The 18,551-nt window shown below is 50.1% G+C and overlaps 1 protein-coding gene across 2 annotated transcripts; it reads right to left on the bottom strand.

The window, feature by feature from the left end:
* Positions 1 to 310: 310 nt before the first annotated feature.
* On the bottom strand, positions 311 to 16,790 carry CCN6 (cellular communication network factor 6). 2 transcript variants are annotated; one of them, XM_055329821.1, is made up of 6 exons: positions 16,698 to 16,790; positions 13,618 to 13,695; positions 9,539 to 9,788; positions 5,644 to 5,886; positions 1,816 to 2,009; positions 311 to 773 (listed from the first exon to the last, which is right to left on the bottom strand). In XM_055329821.1, exons 1-6 carry the CDS (start codon positions 16,743 to 16,745, stop codon positions 492 to 494), a joined length of 1,095 nt encoding a protein of 364 aa, XP_055185796.1. In that variant the 5' UTR covers positions 16,746 to 16,790; the 3' UTR covers positions 311 to 491. The 2 variants fall into 2 exon arrangements, with proteins under 2 accessions (XP_055185796.1, XP_055185797.1); XM_055329822.1 differs by lacking the exon at positions 13,618 to 13,695.
* Between the last annotated feature and the right edge of the window lie 1,761 nt (positions 16,791 to 18,551).

The raw sequence follows: 18,551 nt of genomic DNA, 5'->3' as shown, positions 1-18,551 counted from the left end.
AACAAAGTATTCTAGATTATAGAGTAAAATGCTTTCTTGGAAATTGAATAGCTTTTCCATTATGTATGGAATATGTATGTATGTAGATGAAAGCAACTGTGTATTTCATAATTACACATTTTAAAGTAAGTTTACTTTTAAGATTTTTAACATTATATAAATTTATATATATACACATACAGTTTTAGCATATATATATATATATATAAAAATAAATAAATAAATTTGGGGGGGATGCAAAAAAAGGTGGTTTTATTAAAGCACCGGGACAGGACCCATAAGCAGAAAGAGCTGCACCAAGTTTTACATATATTTTTAAAAGAACCTTTTTAATAGCTTCTAATGCCTTAAAGATAGTCATCTGAGAATAGGTAGGCATTCTTACTGTTTTAAACCAATAAGGTAGATTTGCCACCCTTTTGAAACCATTCCAGTTTTCTTAGGTAATGACATAATCACCTGAACCTAACTTTTCCCATATATACTAGGTTTTATAGGATCTCGAGCTCAGAAAATATATCTCCTGGATCTCTGCAGTTTCTTTGACATACACAAGATGTAATCCACAGCATCTTCCATGTAAATGAGCCTTCATTTGGGCAATCAAATTGAATGGTGATCATTTTCGACTTATTAGGAACACAGCATCTCTTATCTACACATACTCCACAAAATGTGGGTTTATAACTCTGAGTGCTTGAGCATCCAGAAAAGATGAATTTCTCAGCTTTGAAGAGTTGGAAAGTAGGTTGGCACGTTTTTCCTTTCGGGATCTGAAAAGGCACATAACATTAAGTCATTCTTTAATCCGAATACAACAGTTTAGAAAAAGTAGTACTATATATGGAAACACAAACGCGGGCAGTGACTTTCCGCACTCTCCTACCTTTGAAATCCCCCCGCCAGGGGTCTGTGCCCCCCTGTTCCTGTCCCATCATAATGTAGGAGCCGCTCCCCAATTTTTTTTGCTGTCCACCCTTCACTTTGTTCCACAATTTCTACAGTGAGAACTTTTCTGTCATCTTTAATATCAAAGGCCATGTCTTATTAAATGTTTATTTACCTAAGACAGCAAATTCCCTAACATAGGCGGTTTTGAGTGGATGAATAAATGAATACCTATCTTAATTCCTTTAAAATTGAGTTGTCAGCTTCTTACTATGATCGGGAATAACCTGGAGATGAGTTTTAGCATTCCTTAGACTTACTCTTGAGACCGTCATCTTGCCTTGCCCTAGAAGGAGGACCAGCTCGAATTATACCAAACAATTCTAGTGTGAATATGTTATCATAGTCCTTTGGCAAGTTTACTATCTAAGCACAGAGCATTTTGGAAGTGGTGGGTTCCCCCTCCAACTTGGTGATCCATAACCAAGATCAGAACTTCTCTGATGTTCGTAAGGTCTGTTTCAATAATTACGATGCAGCAACCAAAATCTGTTATCCATTGCCTTGACTCCACCACATAAAATTAATATATTCTAAAAAATTGGAATCCAAAAAGGATCTACTTTAAAAAGACGTACATGGTGGGTGTACCACAGCAAACCAGGCTGGCCAAGACCCACACTGTTAAGCTGTTAGAGTAGAATCAACAGGTTAACATTACCCCTTCGCTGGGTAGGATTTTCCCCATGAAGTGCAATTAGATTAATCTTTGTTCTCCTCCGAGATCATTTGACTTTAAGAGTTACCCGGAGGCGATTTTATTTTTATAAGAGTCACACCCAATCTCTCCCCTGAAACACACTTGCACTTTTTAGGACTCTTTTTAATATTGAATTATAATGAAGTTACATCAGATTTAAGTTTCACCTTTACTCTCTTTAATATATTACTGTCACAAGGTTGAATATAACACAGTCTTCTCTCTCTTCTCATTTCACAGTTGCTATTTTCATTGGTGACCCGATCAGATATTCCCATCCCACACGTTCTGGAGCAAGGAGTCCACTTTGTTGCTTGCACAAGACATTTTCCTTTCCAAATAAGCGGGAGGTTCCTATAAGCTAAAATAAAGGGGGGTGGAGTAGATGTGTATCTAAATACATAGACAACTTTTAATATTTTTCAGCTAATAGTTAATAGATCAGAACCTTTTATGTAATGTAATTCAGAATAAGCTTCTGGTCTAACTCGTTCTCTCCTCTTCCCACTTTCCAAATTACCTTTCAAGCAAATGTTATAGTCCAATTTCTTAGGAAGAAGAAAAATCTTTATCTTTGAAAATCTGAGTAGATGCACCCACTTGCTTCGGCTTTAGCTCACCAAGTATTAAACTACTGCATTTTCTCTCATTCTCGCATCTTGCTGGATATTATTTTCAACAATGAAATAGACACTAGTAGGATTAAGGAATTCAAGATATTAATCAGAACAATGTCTTAATGTTAAATTTCGTAGTATGTTAAAACCTAAAATAAAGTTCTATTCAAGAAGAACCTATTGAGCCCAGTTATTTTTCCTCCACTTGTTTTAATCTAGTCTTTTTTTTTTTTAAAGATTTTATTTATTCATGAGAAACACAAAGAGGCAGAGACAGGCAGAGGGAGGAACAGGCTCCCTGTAGGGAGCCCGATGCAGGACTTGATCCCAGGACCCCGGGGTCACGCCCTGAGCAAAAGGTAGACTCTCAACCACTGAGCCACCCAGGTGCCTATCAATCTAGTCTTTTAGAAAATTCTCTGCATTACACTGAAGTAATCAGAATAGCCATAGACTAAGTCATGGCAAATGTGTAATCTATTTTATTTATTCAACTTAATTGCTACATTCCCTATGGTATCAGACCCATGGTATTCCTTCCATGGACTAGCCATTTCAAATCAGCTCTAGAAAAAGACAAGCCAAAAGAAAAGATGGATAGATTTATGGGGGGTGAGGGGTGGGTAAGCTGGTGGTTAGATGGAGCCCCCCCCCCCCCACTGATTCCTGCTTAGCAGAAGGGAGGGCAAGGGGATGAATGACGAAAATACAATGTGGTGCGGTGCAAAATAACTCTTCCATCTTCTTAGAAATCCATTGGGAGCTTCTTCTGCTCATGAATGAATTTAGCCATTTTAAGTTCATTTTAAACAAACTACACATGGGTTCATTGTCTCAAAGCATTTCCTAAGGTTAATATGCATCCCAATGGATGCCTGGAATAAGTCTGAGTCTGCAGTTGGACATAGCAGCATTCTGGCTACGTTACTTCAAAATGCCAGTTTAAAACTCTGAAAAGGGGGCACCTGGGTGGCTCAATGCTTGAGCGTCTGCCTTTGGCTCAGGTCATGATCCCTGGGTCCATGGATGGAATCCCACATCGGGCTCCCCAGAGGGAGCCTGCTTCTCCCTCTGCCTGTGTCTCTGCCCCTCTCTGTCTCTCATGAATAAATAAGTAAAATCTTTTAAATAAATAAGTAAATAAAACTCTGAAAAGACACCCTCCTCCTGCCCCCTCCCACCCACCCAGGCCCCCGTCAACTGCCTTCCTGATGGGAAACATCAGCCGCTTTGAAGCATCTGCCAGCATCTGCCGTCTCTGAATAAAATGATACTTTGCAGCTCTCAGTGTTATTGCAGTTGGATCTTGCGATTGCACAAGCAGCTGAGGGAGAGGAAGCAGAAACGTGAAGATACCTGGAAAGGTAGAACAACAGTTTAAAGACCTCAATGCAGGAAGCAGATTAAAAGCCCAGCACGCATGTGCAATAAATAAAGGCAGGTTAGATGATCATCTTACCAACAACCCCCTTAAAGTTAAGCTAAGAGCTGCAGTTCAGGAAGTTAACATCCATTAAAAAGCAAGAAAACTAGAAGAGCTTCTAAAGTTAAGAGGTTATTTAGCATTTGGTGAGCAGGGAAGAAAAGCATGGGGGCATCACATCACTGCGTGCTTCATACTGAGCCGACAGAGGCTGGATCCAACCCCAACCACGGGCTGCCTGGCGCTAAGGAAGCGTGTAAGTTACTGTCACAAATATACCTTAAAGTGTGTGTGTGTCATTGTGCTTGATTCGAAAAACCACCCCTCTGCTTGGGCCCATGAACAGTTTCAGTTAAGCAGGGGAGAGACGTACACGTCCTCTGAAACACACCCAGGCCTGTGACCTCTACGACCACAGAGCACAGTGGCAGGTTTTTATTTTTTATTTTTATTTTTATTTATTTATTTTTTTTTTTTGTAGCAAAGCACTCGCCACAAAGAATGGCCACCTAACACCCCCCGCGAACCAGGTTCCAAATGAATCCTCTGGAACTGGCCTTCCGCCACAAAGGAGACCAACTGAACCTGATCCAAGGGGCTTTCACTTGTGCAAACTGCTAGGCTAAGGCATTTTCTCACCAGCGAGGTTCACGCGTGGGTCCCAAGACCTCACCCTGAGCCCCGCAGATCCAATGCAGAAAATCAAGTGTTCCTGCACCTTTCGAACAAAGAACAGTTTGGCTTATCATCTCGGAGGTTTTAGAGCAGGAGTAGTGTCATGCTATTAGCTGAACAATGAAGTGTGCTGGGTGCAAATTCACCACAACCTGTTCAACTGTTCCCAAATTAACTGGCGTATTGGAAGTCTCCGAGAATGTTCCTTTCCTAGAGTTTGTTTTCAAACACCTAAAACTAATTTCTCGGACCATAGTTGCTTTTATTAAATATCCACATAATAGAAGTGAACTTGAGGGTTTTCAGTGTAGATGCATCTCCACGGCGCCTTTCATTTACTAAGCTCTAAATTTCGATGCAAAAAAAAAAAAAAAAAAAAAAGGCCTTCTTGATTCCTGAGTGAAAACACAGAGACGTGAACAATAACCGAGCATGAATACGGAACCGTCTGCGTCTTTCCTCATCTGTGCTTCATTTGTTGGGATTTTTGAAACTCCCATCCCCAAAATGCCCTGGCACTTAAATAGGCTGTTAGCTTCAAAAAAAAAAAAAAGTTAGATTGTTGCAAAAAAAAAAAAAAGATGTTAGCTTCGAGCTGACCAGAACACAGCCTTTATGAATACGGTGACGCTCGCTGCAAACGGCGAGCGACGCGGGTCTCCTCACGGGTGTCGGCCTCCCTCCCGCTTACCTGGGCGGCCTCCTTCGAGACGCCCGCACCTGTGTCTCTGTAGAGAGAGGCTGGTGACTGCGGACAGAGCTCAGAGCTCTACTATCTACTCGCTCTGTCTCCGAGCAAATGAAATGATAATGTCATGTCAGCAGTTTTCTGTTTTTAGAAACGACGTTCACACATTCTAAGCATATCCTCAAATATTTTTAACCAGCAGCCTTCCAGCTCTGCCTTCATCCTGTAGCAAAGCTGCCTTGGAAAATTTTGGAGACTGGATGGTTCTCCCTTCTGGCTCGTAACACATGGATACGAGTGCAAGTTCTCCTCACGGTGCCTGGGAACCATGTTTGGTCTGTTTTCCTGAGAAGGGGTTGCGTGGGAAGGAGCAGAGGCCTAGAAGAGTTTCCTCTGACCGAGCAGCGCTTTGAAGCACTGGAATGTTCTACTGGAAAACTCTAAACATTATGAGACTGAGAGATGGCACAGCCAGACCAAATCTTACACTGGCCGCTGATCAGTACCTCCTGGGAACCTCTGGTTCATCAAAGGAACATGAGACAAGACCCCGAGAAGCCACACATGAGCCAACAGACACGCGTCTACGCACCCGGCCTTGTTCTGTAGCTTGTTGAAAGCTGCTGTCCGGACGGCCCCCGGCCACAGTCGAGTCCATCGGGCTTCTTTCTGTCTCGAGCCCCAGAGCAGCCACTGTCGGCTGGTGTCGGAAGGAGCAGAGGTGTGCACCCGATGGCCCCGCTCACGCAGAGGCAGCTAACCAGGGGGCTGGGCTGAAAGACCTGGCCATTATGATAATGTACCCTGTTGAACTCGCACCCCACAGCGACAAGGTCTGAAAAGACAGAAGCGCAAGGTCACCGAGGAAGCCACCCCTGTTAGCCCAGGCCTCCCCAGGGGGAACCTCGCAGAGCAGCGTCCTCAGTCACTTAGGCTCCCGGCCGGAGCCTCCTTCTCAGAACATGAGCCACAAGGTGAAAATGAGACATTTTCATTGTAGGCCCTCCGCCCCGGTTGGTCCCTCAGAAGTGACCAGGCACCGGCCCCGTTCCGGATCACGGCGAGGATGGCGGGGGGCACGGTGACTGCAAGTCACACGGCTGGTCAGAGGTGTTCCCAGGAATCCAACAATAGCAGGGACGTAGGAAATGAGCTGCGTGAGGGCGGAAGAAGCCAGCATCGGTTAAGCTGCGGGGCTGCACGGTACCTAATGCCGCCGCCACCGGGACAACTGGAAGGGGTGCTCACTCCTCCGACAGGCATTTGTGACCCGGAGTAGCGGTCCTCAGAGACTGTGACCCCTCGGACCTCTTGGCAATACTGAGGCCCTTCCAGAGGATCTGCAAGGTCAAAGCCTTTGCTCAAAATACTAAGCTGTGCCCGGCTTTTTACCCCGTGTTGGTGTTTGTAACGGGGGCGGGAGCTGCAGCTGGAAGCTTAGGATCCACCAGACTGGACAGGGTGGTCTCCGTAGTCTGGCCTTGCTGCTGCTACTTGTCCAGAAATGTACTTTTTGGAAAAAAAAAAAAAAAAGCTAACTTTACTCAATACTGTCCTGACAGCACAGCAAAAATCACTGTTAAATCCTAATCATCAAAAAAAAAAAAAATTTAAAATTTAAAAAATAAAAATAAATCCTAATCATCAAATATATGTCTTTTTAATCTCCTGCGGGACACAGGAGGTAGGCGCAGAGCAGTTTTGCAGACACGATAGCATCTTGAGGAGAAGCGCCTCTCCCATTGTTGGAGTTTGGGGCTGAACCGACCACTTCTTTAGTAGGAATTCCACCTACAGAAATGACTCACGGGTAAACCATGATCACTCGGGTTTCAGCAGACATTTCCTTGAAAACCAACAGTGAGCCTGTGTCACTTCAAGGAAAAGAGAAGTGGCCCGTGACAGGACGGAGGCAGGCTTACGAGCAAAAACCAGCATCCCGGGAAACCTGCATCCGCCGCGGCGGTCTCCGCAGCTGCCGACGTGCAGAGCTTCCCACGAGGTCAGCATCAACTCGCAGGATTTGTTAAAAATATTACATGATTAAGTGTATGGGTATTTGGAACAGCTACATGACCACTGTTCCAAACCAGCACTTTCCAAATAACCACTGCATGGTACCAGACATCACGTCTGAGGGACGCCCAGGGGGCTCAACGGTTGAGCGTCTGCCTTCAGCTCAGGTCGTGATCCCAGATTCCCGGGATCGAGTCCCATGTCGGGCTCCCTGCGTGGCGCCTGCTTCTCCCTCCGCCTGTGTCTCTACCTCTTTCTCTCTCTGTCTCTCATGAATAAATAAATAAAATCTTAAAAAAAAAAAAAAGAAAATCACTTCTGAGTAAAAGACACACTCCAAGTGGGAGCTTGGCACGTTCACGGACATGGTTTCGGACTCCACGATGCAGCTAATTTCCAAGACACTACCACTTCTCAGGTTCTAATATAATATCAAAAGGAATATTCACAATTATCTGAAAACTCTGTTAAAATATTCCTGCCTTTTCCAAGGACCCCATCTGTGTGAGGCTGCGTTCCCTTCATATATTTCAACCAAAAGAACACACAGGAATAGACAGAAAGCAGAAATCTATCGATCTCCCATTTAAGCCGGACATTGGAGAAAGGGGCAAAAATGTAAGACAGTTCCATCCTTCTCACTAAATTTTTCTGCCTTTTAGAAAATAAAGTATTTTTCATAAATATATATATTCCCGTCAAGTTGCAACGGGTTTCCTCTTTTTAAATGAATTAGTTAAGTATTTTTAAATTTCTAATCCATTTAGGGCAGCCCGGGTGGCTCAGCGGTTTAGCGTCGCCTTTGGCTCAGGGCCTGATCCTGGAGACCCTGGATCGAGTCCCACGTCGGGCTCCCTGCATGGAGCCTGCTTCTCCCTCTGCCTCTCTCTCTCCATGAGTGTCTCTCATGAACGAATAAATAAAATCTTAAAAATAAATAAAATAGGGATCCCTGGGTGGCGCAGCGGTTTGGCGCCTGCCTTTGGCCCAGGGCGCGATCCTGGAGACCCGGGATCGAATCCCACGTCAGGTTCCCGATGCATGGAGCCTGCTTCTCCCTCTGCCTGTGTCTCTGCCTCTCTCTCTCTCTCTCTCTCTCTGTATGACTATCGTTAAAAATAAATAAATAAATAAATAAATAAATAAATAAATAAATAAATAAATAAATAAAATAATCCATTTAAATGCATTAAATTCCAATAGAGGTGGTGGCCCACCAGTTTAGCACCGCCTTCAGCCCAGGGTGTGATCACTCGCCCGAGCCTGGCGCCCACATTGGGAACCGCACAGCCTAGCACCGCGGGTTGCCCCTGCCCCTGCTCCGTCCCGCAGGCGCCTCCTGCCCCTGGGCCTTTCCCGCACTGGCCCTAACAGCCGCTGACCTGGGGCTTGCTCTTCCCCAGGAATCTTAATCTGGAGGGCGCCTGGGTAGCTCAGTGGGGTAAGCATCCTCCTGCGGCTCAGGTCATGATCCCGGGGTCCCGGGATGGGGCCCACGAGGGCTCCTGGCCCAGGGAGGAGGCCGCGACCCCCCTCCCTCTGCCCCTGCCCCTGCTCTCGCTCGCTTATTATTTTTTTAAGATTTTATTTATTTATTCATGAGACACACACAGAGAGGCAGAGACACAGGCAGAGGGAGAAGCAGGCTCCATGCAGGAGCACGACGTGGGAAGCACGACGTGGGACTCGATCCTGGGACCCCAGGATCATGCTCTGGGCCGAAGGCAGCCACTCAACTGCTGAGCCACCCAGGCATCCCAAGAAAATCTTTAGAAAAGAAAAAAGAAAGAAAGAAAAGAAAAAATTTTAATCCTAGGTAAATCGGGATCCTGAATTGCTGTCAAGGGATAGATTGACGTGGTCTTAAGCAGTCTCCAGAGCTAGAGCCCCTAAAGCTGGGGGTCGGGGTGTGATTGGGGGTCCCCCTGGCCTTCCTCTTCACCCGTCTGCCTCAGCTAGAAACTAGATGGGGGGAAATTTTTAAAATAAATTTTTAAAAAAACCTACGGTGGGGATCCCTGGGTGGCTCAGCGATTTAGTGCCGCCTTCTGGCCCAGGGCCTGATCCTGGAGACCCGGGATCGAGTCCCACGTCGGGCTCCCTGCATGGAGCCTGCTTCTCCCTCTGCCTGGGTCTCTGCCTCTCTCTCTCTCTCTCTCTCTCTGTGAATTTCATGAATGAATAAGTAAATAATCTCTAAAAAACAGACCACGATGGCCTGCGGGTTATTTGGAAAGGCTGAGGGTAAAGCGGTGCGCGCGGCGACCTACCCACCCTGACGCCCGAAGCGCGGTTAGTTTTTAGGGGCAGGAAGGCTGGATTCGGCTGCATCCGACGTGGGACCGAGTCGCAGAGCCGAGTGTCTGCAGAATCCGCTGGTCCCGCCCAGGACCCAGGACCCAGGACCCAGGACCCAGGAGCCGGGGCTCCCCGCTCGGCCAGGCCGCCCCCCGCAGGCCCCGCGCACTCACACGCGCACACGCCGGTCTCGAACCGCGGCCGGTCCGCCGAGTAGTCGCAGTACAGGCCCCGGTGCGGGTCGCACACGTCGGCCTCGTTGCACTCGTCGCCGAGTTGCCTGGCGCAGACCTCGCAGCACCCGCAGCCGTCGGTCAGCAGGCTCACCCCGGGGCCGCAGCGGGGCCGCGCGCCGCACTCGCAGGGCCAGCGGCACAGGGGCCGCCCCCGCCGCTCCGCCGGCGCCGCCGCCCTGCAGCACACCTCCCCGGCACCCACGCGGCGGTCACGCGCGGCCTCGGCACCCGCCGCCCCACGCGCCCTCCGCGGCCGGCCTCCCCCTGCGCGCCCCTGCGCCCTCCCCCTCCCCGGCGGCTCTCGGGGTGCCTCTCCCCTCTCCCCCCTGCGCCCTCCCAGCCCGCTTTCCGGGTGCCTCCCCCCTCCTGCCCCCTGCGCCCTCTCCCTCCGCTTCCTGGGTGCCTCTCCTCTCCTCCCCCTGCGCCCTCCCCCGCGGCTCTTGGGGTGCCTCTCCCTCCTCCCCCTGCGCCCTCCCCCGCGGCTCTTGGGGTGCCTCTCCCCTCCTCCCCCTGCGCCCTCCCCGTCAGATCTCGGGGTGCCTCTCCCCTCCTCCCCCTGCGCCCTCCCCGTCCACTCTGGGGGTGCCTCTCCCCTCTCCCCCCTGCGCCCTCCCAGTCTGCTTTCCGGGTGCCTCTCCCCTCCTGCCCCTGCGCCCTCCCTGTCCACTCTGGGGGTGCCTCTCCTCTCCTCCCCCTGCGCCCTCCCCGTCAGATCTCGTGGTGCCTCTCCTCTCCTCCCCCTGTGCCCTCCCCATCCGCTTTCCGGGTGCCTCCCCCCTCCTCCCCCTGCGCCCTCTCCGTTGGCTTCTGGGTGCCCCCCCTCCCTACTCAGAGCCCTCTCTGTACCTCCCCTCTCCTCTCCTCACCCCTAGTCAGGGCCCCCTACAGCGGATACCCCTTGAGGCTCCCCTCCCCTCCAGCGACCCTCAGGCTGTTTCCTCTGGTAGGAAGTCTCTCATGGTTTGTCTCTCTCTCTCTGACTTCACCTTGTTGTGTTTCTCCCTCCCTCCCCTATGATCCTCTCCTTTGTTTCTTAAATTCCACATGAGTGAAGGCACACAATCGTCTCTCTATTTCGCTCAGCATAATACCTCCAGCTCCATCCATGTCATTGCAGATGGCACGATTCCATTCTTTCTGATTGCTGAGTAGTAGTACACACACGCACACACACGCACACACACGCACACACACACACACCCGCCACGTCTTTATCCATTCACCTGTCACTGGACATCCGGGCCCTTTCCATAGTTTGGCTATGACGGACATTGCTGCTGTGAACATTGGGGTGCAGGCGCCCCTTCGGATCACTACATCTGCATCTGTGGGGTAAACACGGAGCCGTGCGATTGCTAGGCTGTAGGGCAGCTCTATTTTCAATGTCTTGAGGAACCTCCACACTGTCTCCCAGAGCGGCTGCACCAGCCTGCATTCCCACCCGCAGTGTGAGAGGGCTCCCCTTTCTCCTCATCCTCGCCAACATCTGTTGTTTCCGTGTTGTTAATTTTAGCCATTCTGACCTGTGTGAGCTGGTATCTCATTTTGATTTGTAATTCCCTGATGCTGAGCATTTTGCAAGCATCTGACTCTTGATTTCCACTTGGGTCACTCTACCCCACTTGCACACATTCTCTCATTCTCTCAAAAAAGGAGGGGGGAGGAGAGGCAGGAATGTCAGAGAAGCTGAGATGACAGAAGCAGAGGCAAAAGTGCTAGGAGTGCAGGTGCCTTTAAAAGCTGCAAAAGGCAACAAAAGGACTCTCCCCTAGGCCCTCCCTAGACCCTCCCGAAAGAACAGAGGCCTGCTAACACTTGATTTGAGCCCTAGGAGACCCATTTGCAGACTACAGATGTCCGGAACTGAAAGATAATACACTTGTGTTGTTTTAGCCACTGAGTTTGTGGCAATTGGAAACCACACACCCCATTTTATAAATGAGGCCCCTGAAACTCAGATTATATACAAACTAGATCATATTCAGTAAGTGCTAGGACAAGGATTTGAACAAGACCAGCAGACTTCAGAGCCTGAGCTCTCAACCCTTGCTGCCTTCCTTCCCTAGCCCAAGTCCTGGCACACACCAGCTTTGATCCTGGACAAACCACCTGCTCTCTGCATCTGTCTCTCCTCTCCAGCCTGCACCTCTCTCCCTAAGCTTGCAACTCACGAATTCCCACTGGGTCTACCCACTTTGATGCCCTGTGAGCATCTCATTTCCTCCCTCCCCACAACAGACTGCTCCTCAGCTAGTGGTTCCCATTTTAGTGAATGGGGGCACCAACCACTGAGTTCCTGTTCCCCAGGAAGCAGAAAGCCAACCTCACCTGCTCCTCCCCTTCATCCCTCACACCTGAAAGTCACTGACTTATAAGAATAAGCCCAAACTCCAAAGCACAGCATTCGGGGGCCCTCTTCATCTCTTGCATTCCTTACATTCTAGCAAGTTCAAGTGTCTGCAGTTCCCTGCATATCCAATGCTGTTCCTTGTGCCTCGAACATACTTCCCCGACTCCCGCTCCTTCACCTGGCTGGTCAGGTATCAACTTTTCCAGAAAATGTCTTATAACTCCCCTGCCTCCCTTTTTCATGACCTTGTACTGAAATTTCCTATGTAAGTGCCTGCCTTCTCCACGTGCTTACCGCTATCCAGCCGTAGGGGCCCCTGGTTCATTTGTGGGTGTACTCTTGGCTCCTAGCACAGCGCCTAGCAAGTAACTTGGATAATCAACCTTCAATTTTTATTTAATAGACTGAAGCACTTGCACTGATCCAGAGATCTAAGCCTCTTTCCAACTCAAAAATCCTGCCTTTAAAAGCATTAGTTTGAAATTCCACCATTCCACGCCGGCCTTTTGTCTCATCACTGGCAAAATGTATCCCCCAGAGAAACACTTTCAGCTACAATTCAGGTTGAAGATACAATGTGAGGATGGAGTTGGAGGAAACAGTGCTGGGATTCTGGAGAAGGAGGAGGGGGACAGAAGTACAATATAGCGGAGAAGGGAGTAGAAATAGTGTCTACTTCTCAGTTTTTCCCAAGGCCTCCCTGCCAGGTTCAGTGGCACTCAATCAGGCTCCTATTCATGGCGCCTCTATGTCATCCCCTTGTCCACGTCTCTGGGGTATTTGACTCTTTCTTAATCTTCTCCTCCCCCTTGGCTTTCATGACACAAGACCTTCCCAATTCCACCCTTAACCTCTCAACATACTTTCTCAATCTCTTTTGCAGACTCCCGTTACCCCCTGAGTATGACTTACATTTAGACTAATCGATGTTTCATAACCTTAAAGGATTGCATTTCACACTCTGCACACGGTCTGTTAGCAATCTCGTCTACCCTTTGCCTTCGATTTCCACCCTGCACAAGCTTCAAAACTAAATTTCCATCCAGGATCTCTCCACCGAGCTCTAGAGCCGTATAGCTGACTACCGACTAGACATCGCCACTATAATGTCCCATGGAAAAAAAAGCTCATTCCCTAAACTTATCATCCCTCACCCACCTCTGCCCTTTTGGACAGCTTCTTCAAAGTTTGGAGTTAGGAAGCCAGGAGTCACCTAGGTCATCTTCCTCTCCCTCACCTCCCATAGCCATTCAGTGACTAATACTGTCCTCCTATTTCTAGAACTAGTCACCATCTCACTGTTTGCACTGCTGCTGAGTTGGACTGCAGTATGTTCCCAACTGGTCTTCCTTCCTCAAGAATGACTTCCCAAATGAATCTACCACATTGCTGATGGAGGGATCCCTTTAAAAAACATATCTGATTCTACTACTACTCTCTTGAAAGCCCATGAATAGTCCCCTACTGGGTATACTGTGAAGATCAAAATTATAAGCATGTTGTTGAAAGCCTGTGCTGGTTTTATGCCTTCTTCTCCAGCCTTCACTCTCAATGCACTCTCTTCCTGTGTCTTACTGCTTACTAGGCCCACCAGCTCAGTTTCCTCCTCCATGCTTTCCTCATATCGCTGCCTCTTAAGGAAATGCCTATTCTCAAAACTGCCCACCTGCGGACACTTGTTTCTCTTTCCAGTCTTGAAGCATTTCTGTATAATCTCTGAGGCCACAAGGCAACTTGTTGAAAACTAAAGATAAAGAAAAAAAATCTTGAAAGCAGAGTGAGAAAAGAGAAGCATTGTATACAAGAGAATAACAAAAATAATGAGACCTGACTTCCAAAGAGATTAAGATGTTCTTCAGTGGGGGCCTTGGACATAGCCAGGCCATGAAATATTATGCAGTGCTAAAAAGAAATGAGTGAAAGAAGCCAATCTGAAAAGTCTAAATACTGTATGATTCCAACTACATGACATTCTGGAAAAGGGCAAAGCTGTGGAGACAGTAACAAGATCAGTACCTGCCAGGGGTTGAGGGAAGAGGTAAATGGCTGGAGCACAGAGGATTTTTAGGGCATCAGAAATCCTCTATGATACTATAATGGTGGATACATGTCATTATACATTTGTCCAAACTCACAGGATGTACCTCACCAGAAGTGAACCCCAAGGTAAACTCTGGACTCTAGGTAATAATGTATCAATGTAGGTCCATCATTTCTGGTGGAGGATGTTAATAATGGGGGAAGCTATGCATGTGTACCAGTAGGTAGCACACAGGAAATCTCTGTACCTTCCTCTCAAATTTGCTGTGATCTCTTTTTTAAGATGTATGTATTTATTTGAGAGACAGAGAGAGCACAAGTGGGAGGGATAGAGGGAGAGGGGGCAAGAATCTCAAGCAGATTCCATGCTGAGCACCGAGCCTGATGCAGGGCTCCATCTCATGACCCTGAGATCATGACCTAAGCGGAAACCATGAAGTGGGTGCTTAATCAACTGCACCACCCAGGCACCCCCTCAAATTTGCTGTTATCTTAAAGCTACTCTAAAAAAAAAAATAAGTCTTGGGGCACCTGGGTGGCTCAGTGGTTGAGTGTCTGTCATTGGCTCAGGTCGTGATGCCGGGATCCTGGCATCAAGTCCCACATTGGGCTCCTGGCAGGGAGCCTGCTTCTCCCTCTGCCTATGTCTCTGCCTCTCTCTCTGGGTCTCTTGTGATAAATAAAATTCAAAAAACAATGAAGTCTTAAAAAAAAAAAAAGGAGGAGGAAGAAAACAAGACACAGTACTGAAAGGGGGAAAAAAAAACCTGTCAACCTAGAATTCTATCTCCAGTGAAACTATCTTTCAAAAGTGAAAGTGAAATTTAATTTCCAATTAAACAAAAACTGAGAAAAACTGTTGCTAGCACATCTGTGTCACAAGAAATATTAAAGGAAGCTCTTCCGTCTAAAGAAAAATTACAATAGATAGTAATTCAGAAATACAAAGTAATGAAGAGTCCCTGAAATGGCCAATAGTGGGAGAATATAAAGATAGATAGGTCGATGGATTTCCTTTTTCTTCAGACATTTTGATCGTTTTCAAAAATCAAAATCTCAGAGCAACAAAAGAGTTAGCAGATTCTTTTGGTACGACAGAAAAGAAATGAGACAGACCTCTGTACACCAAAAGAGGCTCTTTTGGTGTAAACAGAAAGTTGACACCAGAGCTGAGCTTTGGTGGATTTTTTTAACGATTTTATTTATTTATTCTAGCTCTGAGATCTTAAATGACTTTCTATCATTTATTTAACCTTTGAGCCTCAATCCTCCTCTGCAAAATGGAATTATTAATATCCACCTTGTAAGGTTATTTTGAGGATTAAGATAATTACTGAAGTACCTAGCTCGGTACATAGCAGATGCTCAATGAATGGTAGGTATTATTCCTCAAAAATTCATTCTGGCAAAGGCAAGCAAAATAATACTTCCTTGTCGCTGTATTTTAATGCCTTTTTATGGTTTTTTTCTTTTAATTTTGGACACATCTGTCTATACTGGAATATTTGCTGCTTAGGAATACATTGTAGGCTCTCCATTCACAACAATGGCAGGACTTTTCTCAAGATGGGCAGAGTGGGAGAGAGGCATCCCCATCTCACTTCTACTGGGGAAATGTGCCCCTCCAGCTCTCAGTGAAAGTAAACTGTACCACCGGCATTCTTATTAGGATTATTTTGTCATCTCCGCTCTCACCCTATAAACTATAACAACTTTCCATCTCTTGTCTCCTAAAATACAATTTACTGCCCTAATCGACTGACTATTCACTCAAAGACACTTCCGTGTTTTTCCGATCACCAGAAGCTTTCAAAAGCTCCATCCTCCGGGCAGGCAGTAACCTCCACTGTGTAAATAAATCCATAAATAAGTCATCCTGTTTTCATCTTCTTATTTAAAAAAATACGAAGGCCATGAATTGCTCCAGTTAAATTAAACTTCCCTTTGGTCTGTGGCTTGAACTATTTATTTCAAAGTCTTCATGGACGGATTCCCTTTCAGGAAAAGTGAGAAACACCTAAGCTGGGAAAAGACACAGTAATAGAATGTTTTAAAAGTGTAAATGTTGGGGCGCCTGGGTGACTCAGCAGTTGAGCGTTGCCTCCGACTCAGGGTCTAATCCCGGGGTCCTGGGATCGAGTCCCCCATGGGATTCCCTGCGTGGGGCCTGCTTCTCCCTCTGCCTGTGTCTCTGCCTTCTCTGTGTGTCTCTCATGAATAAATAAATAAAATCTTTTAAAAAAATAAATAGAAATGTTTATCCGAAGTGCTCCTCTCCAGCAAGGAGAGGCTTAAGTGGAGAAAATTGCCAGGATCGTTTTTTCCCGGTCGCTCTTTGCACATTCGGCCCAGGGCCGAGGAAAGCGGGAGCCCAGGCTGGGGCCTAAGGCAGAGGCCCGGGCAGGGGTTGGGGGTGGGGGGTGGGGAGTCGGGCCCCCCCAGGACGGGGTGCTCAAGTCCGCGAGCCGCGCCAACACCCTGGGAGCAGGACGTAGCGCCTTTACCTGGAAGGGGGGGGTGGTTGCCGCCTCCTCCCCGAGGCTACTGCGCTACAAACCCGTTACCTGCAGAACAACGTGGCTCGGGTTCCGCGGGCGCCGCTTCCTCCGAGCCCTCGGCCCGCCCCCGTCCCCCCTGCCCCCTGCCCCCGCCGCCCCCTGCCTCCGACCGAGCCCGCGGGGCCCCCTGCGCGCAGGGGGAGCTCACCTGTGCCAGCGCGGCGCCCAGCAGAGCGCAGAGGAGGCGCCCGCGCATGCTGCCCGCGCCCCGGCCCCCGGGACCCGCCTCCCGCCTGCTCTCTCCCGCCGAGACGCCGCACGCCGCCTCCGCACCGGCAGGGGCAGGGGCAGGGGCGGGGCGGGGGCGGGGGCGGGGGCAGGGCAGGAGCGGGCCGGGACCGGGGCAGGGGTAGAGGCAGGGCAGGGGCGGGGCAGGAGCAGGGGCGGGGCAGGAGCAGGGGCGGGGCAGGAGCAGGGGTAGAGGAGGGCAGGGGTGGGGCAGAGGTAGGGGCGGGGCCGGGGCGGGGGCAGGGGTAGAGGCAGGGCAGGGTAGGGGTGGGGCAGGGGCGGGGTAAGGGCAGGGCCGGGCCGGGGCGGGGCGGGGCCGGGGCAGGGGCGTGCCCGCGTCCGAGGAGAGCGGGCGGGCGGGCGGGGCGGGAAGGCCGAGGGCGCTTGCAGCAGCCCCGGATTCCGACGGGAGGTGGCGGCGGGGAAGCACCCCCTCCCCCGCGGCCTCCCGCTCGCTCCGGGCAGGCCCTCCCCCCTGCCCCCTGCCCGCTGCCCCCTGCCCCCCGCCCCCCGGGGCCCTGAGCACAGCCGGGGGAGGCCGCTCGGGCCCTCCCAGGACAGCCCCGCGCGCCGCCGGGACGCGCCCTCAGCCACCCCAGGGTGCCCTGACTTACCCCAGGGCGGCTCTCAGGGCAGCTGCCCCTGACGGGAACGGACGGAGGTGGCCGGGGCGGGGGCCTGGGGCCTGGGGCCTGGGGCCTGGGTGCAGACGCTGCAGCCCCGCGACCGCGACCGAGGAAGCCGAGTTAAGTCCAGTCTTTGGGGCTTGGAGAAGTCCTGCTCGTGGCAACCCCCGAACGAGTCGAGATTGGGGGAGAGAGTCAATGTGTTTGAGGGCGGTGCCGCCCCTGGCACCCCTCCAGCGCCCCCCGCGTTCCCCTGTGTGCGGGACCGCCCTGCCCGCCCTCTCAGCCTCGGCCGCGCTGACGTCTCCACCGGCACCTGCCGCGGGCGGGTCGGGGTTCCGCGGGCCCCGCCTCTGCTGCGCCCCCTGCGCCCCCTGCGCCCCCTGCGCCCCCCGGGCCGCCTTCTCTTCCCTTGCAGCCTGCACCCTCCTATCTTTTCCGTTACCTGGCGGCTCCCGGGCGCTCTGCTCACCTTTGCTCCTGGGAGCGGTCGCAGCTCTGTAAAGACGCAGGTGGTGAAGCCCGGTGCCCGGGGTCTGGGGAAAATCCGGGCTCTGCCAACGACGAGGAGCCCGGGGTCCTGCGAGGGGGCCAGGGGCTCCTCGAGGTGCCAACCGCACAGAGCACTAAGTCGTCGATTAAGCCGTAATTGCGATCACAGCACATCACATAGCAAGGAATACCCGGCGCGGCTGGGACCGTCAATTCCTTCTCCCTCCTTCCTAAGAAACAGGACAAAACCTCAGAACCACCCGGGGAGGGGAAAATGTATGTTTGGATCCAATCCAATCTCTTTCTTTAATCGTTCTGGTTTAGCACTCTTCCATCTTCGGTGACCCCGGGCCCACTGGCCACCGGAATGGACTGTTTCTCACCTCCTGGCCGGTCGGGCCAAAGCAGAGGAACCCCAGCCAGGCCTAGCGTACTGGTCCACTCCAGGCCTCCTGCTCCAGCGCCCCCGGTTCAAGTGTGATGCCCCAGGGATCTCTAAGGAGGCCCAGCCTCCTCCCACTGGCTCCCTGTGAAATGCTGGGAGCAGCCACCGTTTTTCTGGAAATGTCTTCCCTCCCTCTGTGATCTCTCTGCACAGGACTGTGTCATACTCCCTGTCCTTGCCTCTCAGGAGGAAAGGAACATCTTGGTTGAGA

Source organism: Nyctereutes procyonoides, unplaced genomic scaffold (genome assembly GCF_905146905.1).
Source record: "Nyctereutes procyonoides isolate TBG_1078 unplaced genomic scaffold, NYPRO_anot_genome, whole genome shotgun sequence".
Lineage (NCBI taxonomy): Eukaryota > Metazoa > Chordata > Mammalia > Carnivora > Canidae > Nyctereutes > Nyctereutes procyonoides.
The sequence above is the reverse complement of the archived record's forward strand: the minus strand, read 5'-3'. Positions and strand labels throughout refer to the sequence as shown.

Excerpts from the sequence above, each read along its gene's own strand:
- CCN6 (XM_055329821.1), bottom strand. The coding sequence starts at position 16,745 with ATGCGCGGGCGCCTCCTCTGCGCTCTGCTGGGCGCCGCGCTGGCACAG. Across the intron at positions 13,696-16,697 it reads TGGGCGCCGCGCTGGCACAG|TTTTCAACAAGTTGCCTTGT; the intron begins GTGAGCTCCCCC and ends CTTTATCTTTAG. Across the intron at positions 5,887-9,538 it reads CGAGACCGGCGTGTGCGCGT|ACCTTGTCGCTGTGGGGTGC; the intron begins GTGAGTGCGCGG and ends CTGTCTTTTCAG.